The sequence below is a fragment of the Globicephala melas genome, chromosome 1, assembly GCF_963455315.2.
Source record: "Globicephala melas chromosome 1, mGloMel1.2, whole genome shotgun sequence".
Lineage (NCBI taxonomy): Eukaryota > Metazoa > Chordata > Mammalia > Artiodactyla > Delphinidae > Globicephala > Globicephala melas.
In genome coordinates this window covers 17,222,155-17,237,621 of record NC_083314.1, presented here as the reverse complement: position 1 = coordinate 17,237,621, position 15,467 = coordinate 17,222,155, and the positions used below count along the sequence as shown (strand labels likewise).

Below are 15,467 nucleotides of genomic sequence, written 5' to 3'. Positions count from 1 at the left end.
TACAAAGTTCAAAGACCTTTGACAATGTATTTCCATTATGATACAGAACATTTACTTTACTTCAGAAAATTCCATCATGCCCACTTACAAGCAAGTTCCATTCACTTCCCAGGAAACCGCTGACTGATTTCTATCACTATAGATTAGTGCTGCCTTTCCAGAACTCCACATAAAGGAATTACTTATTCATAACGTTGGCTACTTTATTCTATTGGGGTTTTGATTTTTTTTATTAGTTTAGAACCGCATCTGTGTATTATTGCCATAAAGATTTTTCATTTGTATTTCAAGTATTTTTTTCAAATCAATTTCTGTATATTGACGTAATGTATTTAAAGTATCTATCTTTTTTTAAAAAGCCAAATAAAAGACTTTTACAATTGATATAATCTGTCCATTTTTTTTGTATTAAACTAAATTTCTGGGTCTTCTGATTTATTTAAGGTATTCTCAGTCCATACATTTTTACATATAGAATCCAAGATTTTCTTCTAAGTTTTTTTTTTTTTTTTTATTGGTACGCGGGCCTCTCACTGTTGTGGCCTCTCCCGTTGCGGAGCACAGGCTCCGGACACGCAGGCTCAGCGGCCATGGCTCACGGGACCAGCCGCTCCGTGGCATGTGGGATCTTCCAGGACCGGGGCACAAACCTGTGTCCCCTGCATCGGCAGGCGGACTCTCAACCACTGCGCCACCAAGGAAGCCCCCTTCTAAGATTTTTGTTTTCATTCTTACATTTAAGTTTTGAATTTTTCTGGAATTTACTTCATACATGAAGTGACCTAAGGGTTCAAATTCATTTTCTCCCAAATGGATAGACAGTTGTGCCTGCACTACTACAAAAAACCAAAAACTTTTCTCATAAAGGTGAAATTCTACCTTTGCCATATTATAGTTCTGAATTATCTAGTCTGTGTCAACCTAGGTAAATAAGAGAATTAAACCCTAATACCTAATAACATTTACTGTCTATAATGAATGGGCTTCTCTCCAAAGCATCTAGATTGGTACTAGTTCTGTTCCATCCTAGGCAAAAATCAAGAAAATGACAAGTCATTTTGTGTGTTCTGTGATTCAGGTGGAAAATTCTGGTTGGGAAAGGCTCTATTTTGTTCCACTGATCTGTTTATCTACTCCTGTGTTAGGATCATGTCGACTGTATTTACAGTGGTTTTAGAATATGTTCTGAGGTGGAGTCACTGGGCCACCTCTCCCTACCATCATTACCACATGTCTTCCAGACTTGTCCTGCCTATTCTCAGATATCTAATCTTCTTTCTCTCTCTAAGAAATTAATCAAATATTTAGTAAATTCTTAAATAATTCCCCTTAAAAGTCCTTGTGGGATTTCAGGACTTCCCTGGTGGCGCAGTGGTTAAGAATCTGCCTGCCAATGCAGGGGACATGGGTTCGATCCCTGGTCCGGGAAGATCCCACATGCCGTGGAGCAACTAAGCCCGTGTGCTACAACTACTGAGCCTGCACCCTAGAGGCCACGAGCCACAACTACTGAAGCCCGCACACCCAGAGCCCGTGCTCTGCAACAAGAGAAGCCACTGCAATGAAGAGTAGCCCCCGCTCGCCACAATTAGAGAAAGCCTGTGCACAGCAACGAAGACCCAACGCAACCAAAAAAAAAATGTCTTGTGGGAATTAACATTTTATGACATGAATCTGGGAGGTGGGAAGATTTCTGCAGACTGTGCTCTTCCCAGGATCAGCCACATTCTGGGCCTTACTAAGGCTTCTCCTGCCTCGTTCCCCAGGCTCTAAGTGGGTACACTGGGTGCAGCAAAGATAAAATCCTGCACCAGCTCTCTATGGGGACCCCCACAGAGCCTAAATTCTCCCTCATTCCTGTAGGCCTTCTGACTTCAGAAGCTGCTTGGCTCAAGAGAGGTAGATAAATTGGAATCAGAAAGGGAGAGAAGACAGAAAGCATTCTACCCTCCCACCTCCCAGAATCCCTTCTCAGGATTAACTTTCTTAAAGTACTCTGAAAATGAAAGCAGGTGCTTTCCATATAGCATTTATGTCACTGTTAGAGAAAAAGAATTCTCAAACTATTGAAACTGTCACTTAAATCACAGTGATCTTCTTAATGAAAACAATATACAACACTCATACTAAAGCCTGAATTAGACTGGTACTTTTTTGACTTGTTTCTACTTCCCTTTTCATTTTCTTCTGTTTCTCTAAGGGTTTATTTGCCTGTCGAAGCACTTAAATAAGGATGATATCATAGGCTAAAATATGAATCATTCTGGGAACTCAGCCATTAATAGAAAAAAAATGACATTCACTTAACTTTTTGTCTTTGACAGTACCTTACTTAATTAGAGATAGATGCTCCATAGAATATAAGTTTTACTAATATAGTAGCCTTTTGTTCTCTCAGTTCTCTAAGAAAATTAATTCTGTTCAAAGGAGATAATAGGAAAAATGTGATGAGACAAAGAATAATTTTGAACTTTTTTTGTTAATAAAACCATCAACAATGTATAATTCTCCTAAGATGTTAGAAAAACCTTTCAATAAAGCATGAAAGTAAGATTGTCTTTTAAAGCAGGTAAACAAACTGGCACATATATTACACTCATTCACCTTCTTCCTCAAATAAACCACTTTATTAGCTGGTATAAAACAGCTCAGACATTACCACCATAAATAAATATGTTTGGCAAAGAACATCCGTGTGGCTCCTCAATCAATCAATCAATCAATCAAACCATTATACACTGGTAAAATATTAAGCGGGAATGAATGTCCAAGGTCTAAAAAAATAAAGAGTTGACATTTCAGCTTGACACCAGATTTTGTTCCCTATAAGTCATAAAATCGAAAGGTCATTCATAACCTTTCAGATAACATCATCGGGTTCCAGGCTTCCTCTCTGTGCTCATTTCACTGCTCTTCCCCCAACATTCACTAGGTTCCAGTCACATTTCCCTCATTTTTCTTCAGGACCACCTCACTACTGATCCAGGGACTTAGCACCTGACATTCCCTCTCCTTGTAATGCTCTTTTCCACAGTGATACCCCCAGTGCCAAGAACAAGTATTTGTTGAACGATGAATGCCAATAATCATTTGTGATTTGGGAATCATTTTTGTCAGCAGAATACCTAAAATTATTTTATTTTGCTCTGAATATCTTTTGACTTTAATTCTTGTAATATCCATACTGTGATTTCCAGAAAAAGGTGTTTCTAAGAAAATAAGCTTTTACATACTAATAGATATTTAAATGTACCATTTAAAATACTTACCAAAGAAGTATACTATTTCTTCAAAATAGCATTTTTTAATGAGGGTTCCTTGCCAGTGGAGTGTACTTCTAGTACAGATCCACCGTTCTCAGGAGAGAGATCTCCTAATATCATGCTTCAGGTATGAATCCTAAGTGATGGAGTAAAGATGAACCCATTACTAAACCTAAATCAAGAGTGCCTAACCCTGTTTCAGAATATATGTTTAGTGAAAAATATAAACATGCACTTCATGTGGAAAAACAGTGGATCTAAAAGTAGAGGCACTACTGACTGAATCTTATTACTTTTAGAATTTTTCAAAACACCAAGAAACTATATCATCATATAAATTACTGATGGCCCGTTAAAAATTACTGTTATTTTTTAAATGGAAATTCTACTAGTAAACCCAAACCAAGAAAACCTCTAATTACAAATACAGCTAAAGTATGTCACAAAATAAAAATCTTTATTGAGCACTTCAATTAAATATAGTCTAAATTAACATAATAAAACAATGAAGCAATATTTTCCATTTAAATCAACACAGCAACTAAATGCTGATTTTAATATGCCCCTCACTCAGCTGATTAAAAACATCTATTAAATAGGGTTGAGAAAGGAATACTTTATAGTCAAAGTGGCAATTCACAATTTAATCAAAACATACTGATATGTTGTAACAGGCCAGACCTGGGTAACCATAATAGACTATTGTTCTCTTCTTAAGTTCTTTAAAACATGTATGATGTTTGAAAGCAAAAATTATAACTTTGTTTGACAGAGTTTTCAATGTACATTGATAAAACATATACAACAAACATAAAGGTGGGGAGGATAAAGGAAACTATATGGTTGTAAGGCTTCAACATCTTGTGTAAAGTGGTAAAAAGTAAATAGGTGAAAGGTGTGATATGTATCTTATAATCCCTAGAACAATCAGGAAAAAAAGGAATAAATGAAAATAGAGTATTAATTTTCTTAAATCCAAAAAAGATGGAAAAGGAAAAAAGAGTAACAAAAAGCAATAAATTTAAACATATCAATAGTTACAGTAAATGCAAATGGTCTAAACAAATCACTTAAAAGATAGAAACTGACAGATTCGTTAAAGAAAAAACAAAGCCCAAATATATGTTATCTATAAGAAACCTACCTTAAATATAATGATATAGGTGTTAAAAGTAAAAAGATGAAAAATATACGCTATATAAACAGTAAAGATAAAAGCTGATATATACTATATTATTATTAAACAAAGTACACTTTGAGGAATTACCAGAGATAAAAACGAACATTAAAATATACAAGTAGCTATTAATGAGGAAGACAATAATCCTACCTGGGAATGTACGTAATACAGCTTAAAAACCATGAAGAGAAAACTGACAGGACTAAAGGGAGAAATAACCAACCTACAATCATAGTTGGAAATGTTAATACCCATTCGTTACTAATAGAATGACTTAGAATTACTAAGAAACTATAACATTTGACTAATACTATAGCCACCTTAAGCCACTGACATTATTGAACCCTATACACAAAGGCACAGAATAACAGTCACCAAGAAGACCTTATGCAAGACCATAATACAAGTGCCAAAGAGTATCAGAAGACTGAAACTGTACAGAATATTGGCAGCAGTAGAATGAAATCAGAAGTCAACAGCAATAAGAGATTGAGAATAGCCCCAAATATTTGGAAATTAACAACATATTTCTAAATAACTTACGGGTTAAAGAAGCTTGCAGAACTCTGTTTTCCATATCTGGCCAGAACAATATCTTTCATCCCACATGCTCTTCTTGAGGAAACAGCACTATGTAACTTCTAAGACTATGTCTTAAAAGGCAATACAGCTCCTTTCTGGTTCTCCTTAGGGCATTTGTTCTTGGAACTCAGCCTCCACTCTGCCAGGAAGCCCAAGACACCAGATAATGAGAACTCATGCAGGTGTCACAGTAACAAGACCAAAGGAAGGTCCCAGCTAATATCTAGTATTAAGTGCCAGATATGAGTGAACCTTCAGATGATTCCAGTCCCTAGCAGTTGCCCAGTCATCCCCAGCCTTCAAGTTTTCCCAGCAGAGGCCCCAATTATCATAGAACAGAATCAAGACATTAGTGCCATGCCCTTTCTGAATTTCTAACCCATAGATGTTTCACCATAATAAAAGTTGTTTGGGGTGGTTTGTTACACAGGAATAATAATGGGAACATAAGAGAGATTAGAAAATATTTCAATATAAATAATACTAAAAATACAAAAGAGAAAACTAGTGGGAATTAGCTAAGGCAGTAATTAGTGAGAAATTTAGAGCTTTAATGTAATAAATAGGAGGAACTAATAAATATAAGAGCAAATATAAATGACATAGAAAACAAATAAGAGAGCAAATTAACAAAGCCAAAGCTGGTTCGATGAAAAGATTAATAAAATTAATAACCCCTTGGCAAGATAAAGCAAGAAAAAAGAGAAAAATATACAAATTATTAATATCAGCAATGGAATAAAAGATATCAACACACATCCTAAAGGCATTAAAAGGAAATATCACAAACAACTTTATGCCAATAAATTTTGTAAATTAGATAAAAATTCCATGAGAAACACAAATGATCAAAACTGACAGAAAAAGAAACAGAAAATCTTAATATTCTCATTATATGAAAGAAATTATCAAAATCTTCACAGAAGAAAACTTCAGGTCCAGATAATTCCACTAGTGAATTTTATCAAACACTGAAGGAAAAAATAGCACAAACTCAGAAAACAGAGAAGGTAACATTTCCTAACACATTTTAAGAGACAGTATGACCTAGATAACAAAACTTTATAAAGACATTAAAGAAAACTACAGATCAATATCCCTCATGAACACAGACACAAAATTTCTCAACAAAATAACAGCAAATCAAATTCAGCTATATATAAAAAGGATAATACATTATGACCACGCAGGGTTTATAATAGGAATGAATAGTTGGTTTAACATTTGAAAGTCCACCAGTGTAACTCACCATGCTGACAAAATGAAAGATAAAAATCAAGATTATCTCAAAACAATATAGAAAAAGCATCTAACTAGTTCATAAAGAAAACTCTCAGCTAATTAGGCAAAGAAATAAATTTCCTTAATAAAAGGTGCAAAGAAAAAACCTATTGACTAACATCATACTTAATGGTGAAATACTGGACACTTCCCCTCTAAGATTACACAGGAAGGCATTCCCTGATTCTATTAAACACTTTATCAGAAGTTCAAACAAGCACAATAAGGCAAGACAATAAAATAAAATAAAAGGAAGACTGGGAAGGAGAAAGTAACACTGCCTTTATTCATAGATGATATGATTGTTTATATAAAAATCATAAGGAATCTACTAAATAACTACTAGAAATAAGTGAATTTAGGAAGATAGCAAGATAAAAGAACAAGATACAAATATAAAATGTTTCTATGTACTTGTAACAATCAAATTAGAGATTTAAATTAAAAAAAATTCCATTTACAATAACAAAAAAACATAAAATATTTGTGAATCAATTTGGCAAAAGACCTCTATACTGAAAACTCTAAACCACTGCAGAGAGAAATGAAGAGAGATCTAAATAAATGGTGACACACCATGTGCATGGACTGGAAGACATCAATTTTCTGTAAATAAACCTGCTATGGATTACATGCAATTCTAATCAAAATCCAAACAGCTGTTTTGTAAAATTGGTAAGTGGATTCTAAAATTTACATACAAATGCAAAGAACCTAGGATGAAAAAGTGTTAAAGAGAACTTATACAATTTGATTTCAAAGTTCCCTATAAAGCTATATTAATCAGAACAGTTTTATATTGGCATAAAATTCAAAAAAGAGACCAATGAAACAGAACAGAGTTCAGGTAAGAATCCATTAAAATATGTTCACAAAAACACAAAAGTACTTATAGCAGTGACATACATTGTTTTCAAAAACTGGAAATAATCCAAATGTCTATCAACAGTAGAATGGATAAATAAATGTGTGGTACATTCACATACAATATCTACTCAAAAATTTTTAAATGAACTACTGATAAGCACATAAACACTATGTTGAGTGAAAGAAGCCAGACACAGAAGGTTAAATTATCCCATTTAGTTGAAATTCAAGAACAGGCGAAACTATACTACAGTGATAGAAATCAGAACAATGGTAATCTATGTGTGGTAGGAATTGATTGGAAGGAGGCACAAAAAAACTTTCTGGGGTGGTGGGAACATTCTCTATATTTGAAGTAAACAAGTGCATATATTCATAAAAACTGATTGACCTGTATGCTTAAGATGTTTGCATTTCACTGTAAATTTTACTTTTAAAGAAACGTATTAGGACTTCTGGTCACAGGATTTCATTAAGAGAGTGACAATGCAAACCAGACAGGGACAAGATATTTGAACGCATACATCTAACAACAACAAGCTGTATCTAAAAATATACAGAGCTTTAACAAATCAGTAAGTAAAGGATAGACAACCAAATAAAAACATGGGCAAACAACATGACTGGGCATTTCTTTTGAGGATATCATCTGGAAATTTGAGCACTGTCTCCTCACCTAAATTAAAATAAAGCTTCAAACCCAAATAAGGCTTAAGAATACAACCCGGAAACACAGATCTGGAAAATTTCCTCAAGGATTATCGGTAATTCTTTGGATATCTCTATATCTTGCCCACAAGGATATCATAGACTACTCTAAGTAACTAACATTTATTGAGTGCTTATTTTATGTCAGACTTCGTGCTGAAGAATTTATGTGCATTATACGTCCAATTCTCACAACTCTGAGGTAGATACAATTATCTCTACTTCAGTGCTCAAGAAACTGGGACACCATTAGGGAGGCAGTATACCTTTGCTCAAAATCTTATAGCATTAAGTAGAGAAATCAGGATTCAATCACAGGTCTGCCTAATCCAAAAACTGCATTCTTAAATACTGTACCACAATACTTCCATGTATCTTCAATCTCCTACTGAATAATATTATCATCTTGGGCATTTCCCTGACCTACTGGCCTAACAAGTACAGCAAAGAAGACGATGAGTATTACACTACTGGTTCTTTTTTTTTAAATGATTTTTGTTTAGCTTGGTTTTGAACTTCATATAAACCCAGTTTGTTTTTTATTTTATTTATTTATTTAGACATTTTTAAATTTTTTATTTCTATTGTTGGCTGCGTTGGGTCTTTGTTGCTGCACACAGGCTTTCTCTAGTTGCGGCGAGCGGGAGCTACTCTTCATTGCAGTGCATGGGCTTCTCATTGCAGTGGCTTCACTGCGGAGCATGGGCTCCAGGCACGTGGGTTTCAGTAGTTGTGGCATGTGGGCTCAGCAGTTGTGGCTCACAGGCTCTAGAGCGCAGGCTCAGTGGTTGTAGTGCACAGGCTTAGTTGCTCTGCGGGATGTGGGATCTTCCCGGACCAGGGCTTGAACCTGTGTCCCCTGCATTGGCAGGTGGACTCTTAACCAGTACGCAACCAGGGAAGTCCCACACTACTGGTTCTTACTCTATCTTTACTAGATAAAATCTGAAGGGTCCCCAAATCCAAAAAGTTAATCATTGTAAGTGATTTTAGAGATCTAGTCAAATCTGTTAATTTCCGACGTGAAAATTAAGACACAGAACTGACAAATTCTTCATTAATAGTCCTTATAATTTTATTTTAATTAAGAATTAGATGACCTATTTCTAAAAGTCTTCACTTCTCTTTAACTGAAGTACTGGTTTCTCAAAGATTCCACGTTGTATAGTACATACCAGATTTTTCATTCAAACTAATTACAAGGAATAACAAGTGGATTTATTTTTCATTTATTACTATATTTGTCACTTAGATATGTATTACATATGCTTCACTCTTATTAATTTATGATATATTGAAATATAAATGGTATTAAAAATGTCTAACTATAACATAAAAGTGACTTCAAATATATTTCCAAAGCACATACCCGTTAACTAAGCTTAAAATTGATCAACAAATTAGTAGTCTGTTCTTATTTTGACACAACTCTATATTTTTCTTTTCAGTCTTCTTTGAGACGCTGTTACATTATAAAGTAGGTATCATTGTAAAGGCAACAATTAATTTTGTGACCAAGAAAAAATATTTAAAAATTTTTGAGTGTACAAGAAAAAAAAATCACACATCTATACCTATTTATCTACCTACCTACCTATCTATCTACTTTTGTTTTTTTTTTTTGGCCGTGCCACGTGGCTTGTGGGATCTTAGTTCCCCAACCAGGGATCGAACCTGGAGCCCTGGCAGTGACAGCACTGATTCCTAACCACTGGAAAGCCAGGGAATTCCTAATCTACTATTTTTTTAACCTAACCACATTACATTAATAACAGGCTAAGTTAAATAATGCAAATTGTTCCATTTTTGGAAAATAATTTGGAAAAGCTAATCCCCTAAACAAAAAGCAATTGACTTTAAGACCTCTGAGCACTTTCTAGGAATTTTTCCTGAAGGAAAATAAGAAATAAGATAAATAGGTATGCATAGTGATAAACTGAGGATAAAAACTAAAATGGTCTACGACACGAAAATGGACAAAAGAATGTAAAATATCATTTTAATAATTTCATATTGATTACATGTTGAAATGATAGTATTTTGGATATAAGGGTTAAATAAAATAAGCTATTAAAATTAATTTTAGCTGTTTCTTCTTCCTTTTTTTTAATTTGGTGCCAAAAATTTAAAATGTATATATGTAGCTTATAGTATATTCCATTGATAGCATGGTCTAAAATGTCTGTTGATCTGTCCAAATAGCTATTGACTATGAAAACATATAATAAAAAGTTACTATGAATTCAGTAAAAAATTTCAATGCTTTTATATTTTATTAAATCACAACAGCACCTACAAATAATGCTTTAGAGCACATGGAGATTTCTGGACTCTCAGAAACATCTGTGGCCTAAGTATAAGGTACACTGGTCTAGAATTCATATCATAATTGGTGATGACATGATATTCATAAGCGAAAAATAGTAATTCCTAGAATCATGCTTCCAATGATCTTCCATTCAATTTTATCAGCCAATTACATTTATATTTAGCCAAAACTGAACTTATCTTTCCCATTCCCATGGGAAATACCACTGTCTTCCTCCCTCTTAACTTCACTCACCCTAAAAGCCAATAGTAAATAATAAGCTCTTTGGACATTTTCAAAGACCTTCAATTTATAGCACAAAAATAACCCACTGGCCATTAGGTCTTTTATCTTCACTACCAAAATACTAAACTGCTCCAAAATTATATTAAAATAATAACTTTTCTTTGAATCTTAAATCTTACAACAAAATTACCATTTTATTGTTCTACCTTTTTCAATTCTATCAACTCAGGTAAGTAAATTTTTAACAGTAGATATGAAAAGGTCCTTGAAGTTCTGCTTCTATCAATACTTCTCCTTAATACTAAGTTTCAGAAAAATAAATCAAAGCATTTGCATAAGCACACAGTGTGCTAATAAGACCAAATCAAGAACAGATTATTGGAAGTCAGATTGGGTTGCATAGTTCAGCACAATATTTCACTTACACACACAAAAAAACTTGTAAATCCCAGTTTAAAAGACCATGTGGATGTTAATTTAATAATCATAAAAAAGCAGTTTGACTTCAAAACTATACCATGATTGTGCATTTTGTTAAACACGTCTACAGGTTGTATAAATATGGATTAAGTAGTTGATTCCATGTTCCTATTCTGGTTTACTGATTCAAAAAGCTTAAAATTATTTCTAAAACCTTCTACGTGTAGAAAGAATGCCACAAAAGCCTTTTTCCAGAGATTATGAACTCTGGTTTAACTGAATTATTAGAAAGATTATCCTTGTTTCAGTTATTAGTTTCTTTAGGGGGTGAATGAAGGGGAAAAGAGTTTGAAAGATGAGCAATCTGCAGGGCCACAGAAAGCAGAGTCCTGTAAACCATGCCTGGGACAAAGTTTAAGTTAACTTCAGGGAATGCCTTTCAAAGAATAAATTACCTAGCAAAACTTGGTCTAACAGAGTAATTGCTACAACAAAAAAAAAGTTCTGGAAAAAAGAACCCCAATTTAAAATATTTTAAATACAGAATTAAGCTGTAAAACCATCTAGCTGGTACATTTATATATATTTTATGCCACAGAGTTATACTGAGTAATGAATTAAATTACTGCATACCTGGGAGGAGCTGTTGGATAAATAACTTTTACATGTTGGAATGTGAAATCTTGATTTAAAACTTGCTCGATCCACGTTCTCAATCCTTGTCCAGAATCACCTGATGAATCACAAAATCTAGATTAGGTTAAAACAGTTTGACAATACAGTGTATTTAAAAGCAGTCTATAACTTTCATGTCACACAGAGGCCGGAACACAGAATAAAAAAATCTTCATAAATAAAAATAACTGTATAGAAACAGATTTATTAATGGGAAATAACTGATCAGCCATCAATAGTTAGAAATAATTTTGATTATTTTACTCGTGACTTCACTTTAAAGACCTGTTTAACTTTGAGTTTTAAGTTTCCTCATTTGTTTAAAGGATACAATAGGAACAAATAAAGCAATTGACTTTTCTAAAAAAGAAATCCTTTCCATATCTGATTTTAAACACTGTCATTTATTTTTTTTACTCTTAAAAATAGTAAATTCCTAAAGTGCTTATAAAATTTTGTAATTGTAACAACCTAAAACAATTTTCTTGGTTAAAAAACCAAATTTCTTCAAAAGGGGTATTCAGCATACTTTTATTTTTTACCTGAAGAAATGAGAATTTAATTTTGGCAATGTTTAATCTAAAATAATGACTGTACATCCCATGGCTGAAAAACAACCAAGCCTCATGCAAGAATTAATATATGTGTATTTCCATAAAAAAATGGAAGGAATTATAAGTTTACTTTATGTGGTCCTAAAGAGAAAATTTTCAAGTTAACAACTCTAGTTTTTAATCAATCAATTCATTAAGGCAGCAATTAAAAAAGTATCTATTGAATACCTACTAATGTGTCAGACACTGTGCTTACTGCTAGAGAGGCAGTGATGGGAAGGTGATGGGGAGAAAGAATTCCTATACTCATGGAGTGTATAGTTTATTGTGAGAAACAGACATTAGTCAAATAATCATATAAATAAATGTGAAAGACAAATGTAACCACTGCAAAGGTAAGACACTTCGTACCTCAAGGGTTTATTAGATTCAGAATTGACCCAGTTAAGGATTCAGGGATAACTTCACTAGAATATAAACTCCACAAGGCAAGGTTCATTTTGTGTTTCAGCCAGTGAGTTACTTGTTCATCTGATGCCTAGGACAGTGCTGACACAAACTAGGCATCCAGTAGATAGTCGCTGAATGGTCTGAACTGCGATCTACAGGATGGTAAAAACTGAAGTGCACAGGGAAAAGCATCTCAGACAGGATATGGCAAATGCTGAAATGCTGTACAGGAAGCAGTATGGCATTGAAATGAAAAGCAGAAAATGAGAGGAAAAGCAGTGAATGCAGGATGGATCCTAACGTCCCAACAAAGCCTGAGAGCATGGAGAAGCCATGAAGGTTTTTTGGGGGCAGAAAGGGGGCATGCTTCTAAGGATTACTCTGGAAGCTATGTGAAGACAGACCTGAAGGAGGACAAAGATAGGTGTGGAAGGATAGTTAGGAGGCTACTGTTCAGAAGACAGATGCTTAGACTACAGTGATAGCAGTGGAGTATACAGAAATAGATACTAGAAATATTTAGGAGATAAAATTAAAAGAAACTGGCAACAGATTAGTTATGAGGGGTCAATTATGAAGGGTTTCTAGGGTGATGGCAAGGTTTTTGGCCAGAGCTATATACACCAAGACAGGAAACACAGGAGGCAGCAGGTCTATACACACTGAGTGTGAGGTACCCTCTTTGTAATGCATTCTAGGTCCTACACGAAGGGTCCTACACGAAGGGTCCTACAACCAGGTGGAGGACAAAATCCAGGTTCTTAGGAGCTGAGAGCGTAGAACAGTGCTTTGCACAGTGGCCATGTAACAGATATTTCTTGAATGCATAGATTAATGCATGAATGACTATTAGGCAGTTGGATAACCAGGTCTAGAGCTCAAAGGAGATCTAAAATGGAGACACATATTTGTGTCACATGAACGGAGATAAAAATTGAATCTGTGGGCTTGTATGGAATTTAGCCTGAGGAGAAAAATGTAGAGGGAGAAGAAAAGAGAACCTACGACTGAATTTTGAGGAAGCCCAACATTAATGGCCAGGGAGAGGAGAATGAGTGTGCAAAATACATATAAAGATACAAAGAACCAGGAGAGTGTTTCAAGAAGAAAGGTGAATGCTGCTGACAGTTCAAATAAAATGATGACTGAAAAATGTCCATTACATTTAGCAACACAGAGGTTACTGGCGAATTTAGTAAGAGCCAACTCAGTCAATTTGCTGAGACTTACTCTACGGGGAGAAAGCAAGTCATGCATGATTTGGGCCTGTGTGAACCTTAGAGCTCAGTGTGGAATACAGACATTAAATTAGGTAATTACAAATACGGTGAATGCCACTGAAAGAAGAACCACAGTGTCCTAATGGAGCGTATAATAGTGAATTTATCTAATCTGAGAAGCTGAGCAAAGCTAATTAAGCTATCATTTGTTTTCATCATCCTGAAAGAAGGTGGTACTTTTTTGGTATTTTAGTAGTTGGAAACACTCAAATTAAGTTGGCTAGATATAACTTCTATTCCTATATGATGTTCTATGGCTGCCACAGCCTAGAAGAGAACCTCAAGTTTTCAAGATTTTTTAAAAAAACAAAATCTGCCTCTAAACACTTTTTCAACCTTGAAAAGCAAAACTAAATGCTACAAAACAACATGCATCCATCCATTCATAAAGTCCGCTCTTTAAAAAGCCAGCACCTTATTCCAAGAGTATGGTAAAACTGTTAAAATCGGTTTGCCCACATTTGTATTAACCAGAAGCCAAACATATCCTATAACATAACCACATATATTATTGTCTAATGTCAAATCATATTCCCAATAAGTTGGAGCTCAAAATACACAGGAACTGCATTATACTTGCATAACTGGCAGGATTCTTTGGATAAACTCTTCGTTCAAAGCACAGAGGGAAAAAATATATACGTACAACTTTGGCTTTCAGAGACATATGGTTACAAATTTTAAAATGTCAGTAATTTGAAATTGAAAAGAGTGAGGATAGTAACTTTAAGCAAAGCTGTCCAGGGAAAACAGAAGTCTCAGACTTTTTATGAAATTATTTACTTATTAAAAGGACTATGGTATTGGGGAATTTCTGGGTGCTTATAAACACCCTTGGAGCCCCAAATAATATTAGTATTAGTCTCCGAGTTATAAGCATCGCTGTCATCTTAGACCCCTCATCTTCTAAGTATATTTCATTAGTCAAGTCTTTCCCTTCAAACATCTTTGGTCTTTTTCTTCCCTATTTCCAAAATGATACACCCTAATTCAGAGTTTTTTCAACTTACCTCTTCAGAGCACTGATTCTGGAGTCAGAGATCTGGGTTCAAATCCCAATTCCACCACCACTCACAGTAATAGCCGAGTGACCATGGACAAACTATTCAATCTACCCAGACTCATTTTTAAAATGAGAATATTTCCTACAGCTGCCCATTTCCAGGTCTCCACCCTGTACCTTTACAATCCTCTCCACTATCCAATGACTGTCCTCTTTAAGCCTACATAAGTCCCAGTTTAAAGACCACTTCCTCTGGCAAACCTAACAAGCTCTTCATTTTCCAAAAGCCTTAACAATGCCTATCCAAAGTTTTTTTCCTTACAATTCACTTGGCAGTAAATCACGCACCATCTTGTGATCTCTTGTGATCTCCACTGCTGAGTCAAACTAAATGAATTGTTTTTAAATTTAGGTAGGCCCCCTGAGGACACAGGCTGCATTTCATTGCTTTAAAAAACACTTCCCAAGAACTTACCCTGGGCCGCACTAGGGATGCAAAGCTTCAAACAAGCGCCCTTACTCTTGAGGAAGAAGTGAAGTGGGGAAGACAGAAGTAACTACAGGTAAGTGTAAGAAACGCTATACAGAATTAAACACATCACTAAAGGCAGGCGGTGGAAGGAGAATACCACCCCTGGGACTCAGAGTTG

At 34.7% G+C, this 15,467-nt stretch overlaps 1 protein-coding gene across 9 annotated transcripts in view; it reads right to left on the bottom strand.

Annotated features, from left to right (window-relative positions):
• Positions 1–15,467, bottom strand: part of LYPLAL1 (lysophospholipase like 1) — a 106,822-nt gene that overhangs the window by 90,640 nt on the left and 715 nt on the right. For 7 of the 9 annotated variants that reach the window (XR_009563685.1, XR_009563671.1, XR_009563664.1 and 4 more), the window contains exon 2: positions 11,489–11,588. Coding sequence is in view for 6 of the 9 variants with exons in the window: in XM_030868328.2 (XP_030724188.1) it covers positions 11,489–11,588 (100 nt within the window). In the remaining 3 variants the exon portion in view is untranslated. Of the gene's footprint in view, positions 1–4,986; positions 5,147–11,488; positions 11,589–15,292; positions 15,339–15,467 lie in introns of those variants that run through there. The other 2 variants (XM_060297995.1, XM_070046997.1) reach the window with 2 other exon arrangements.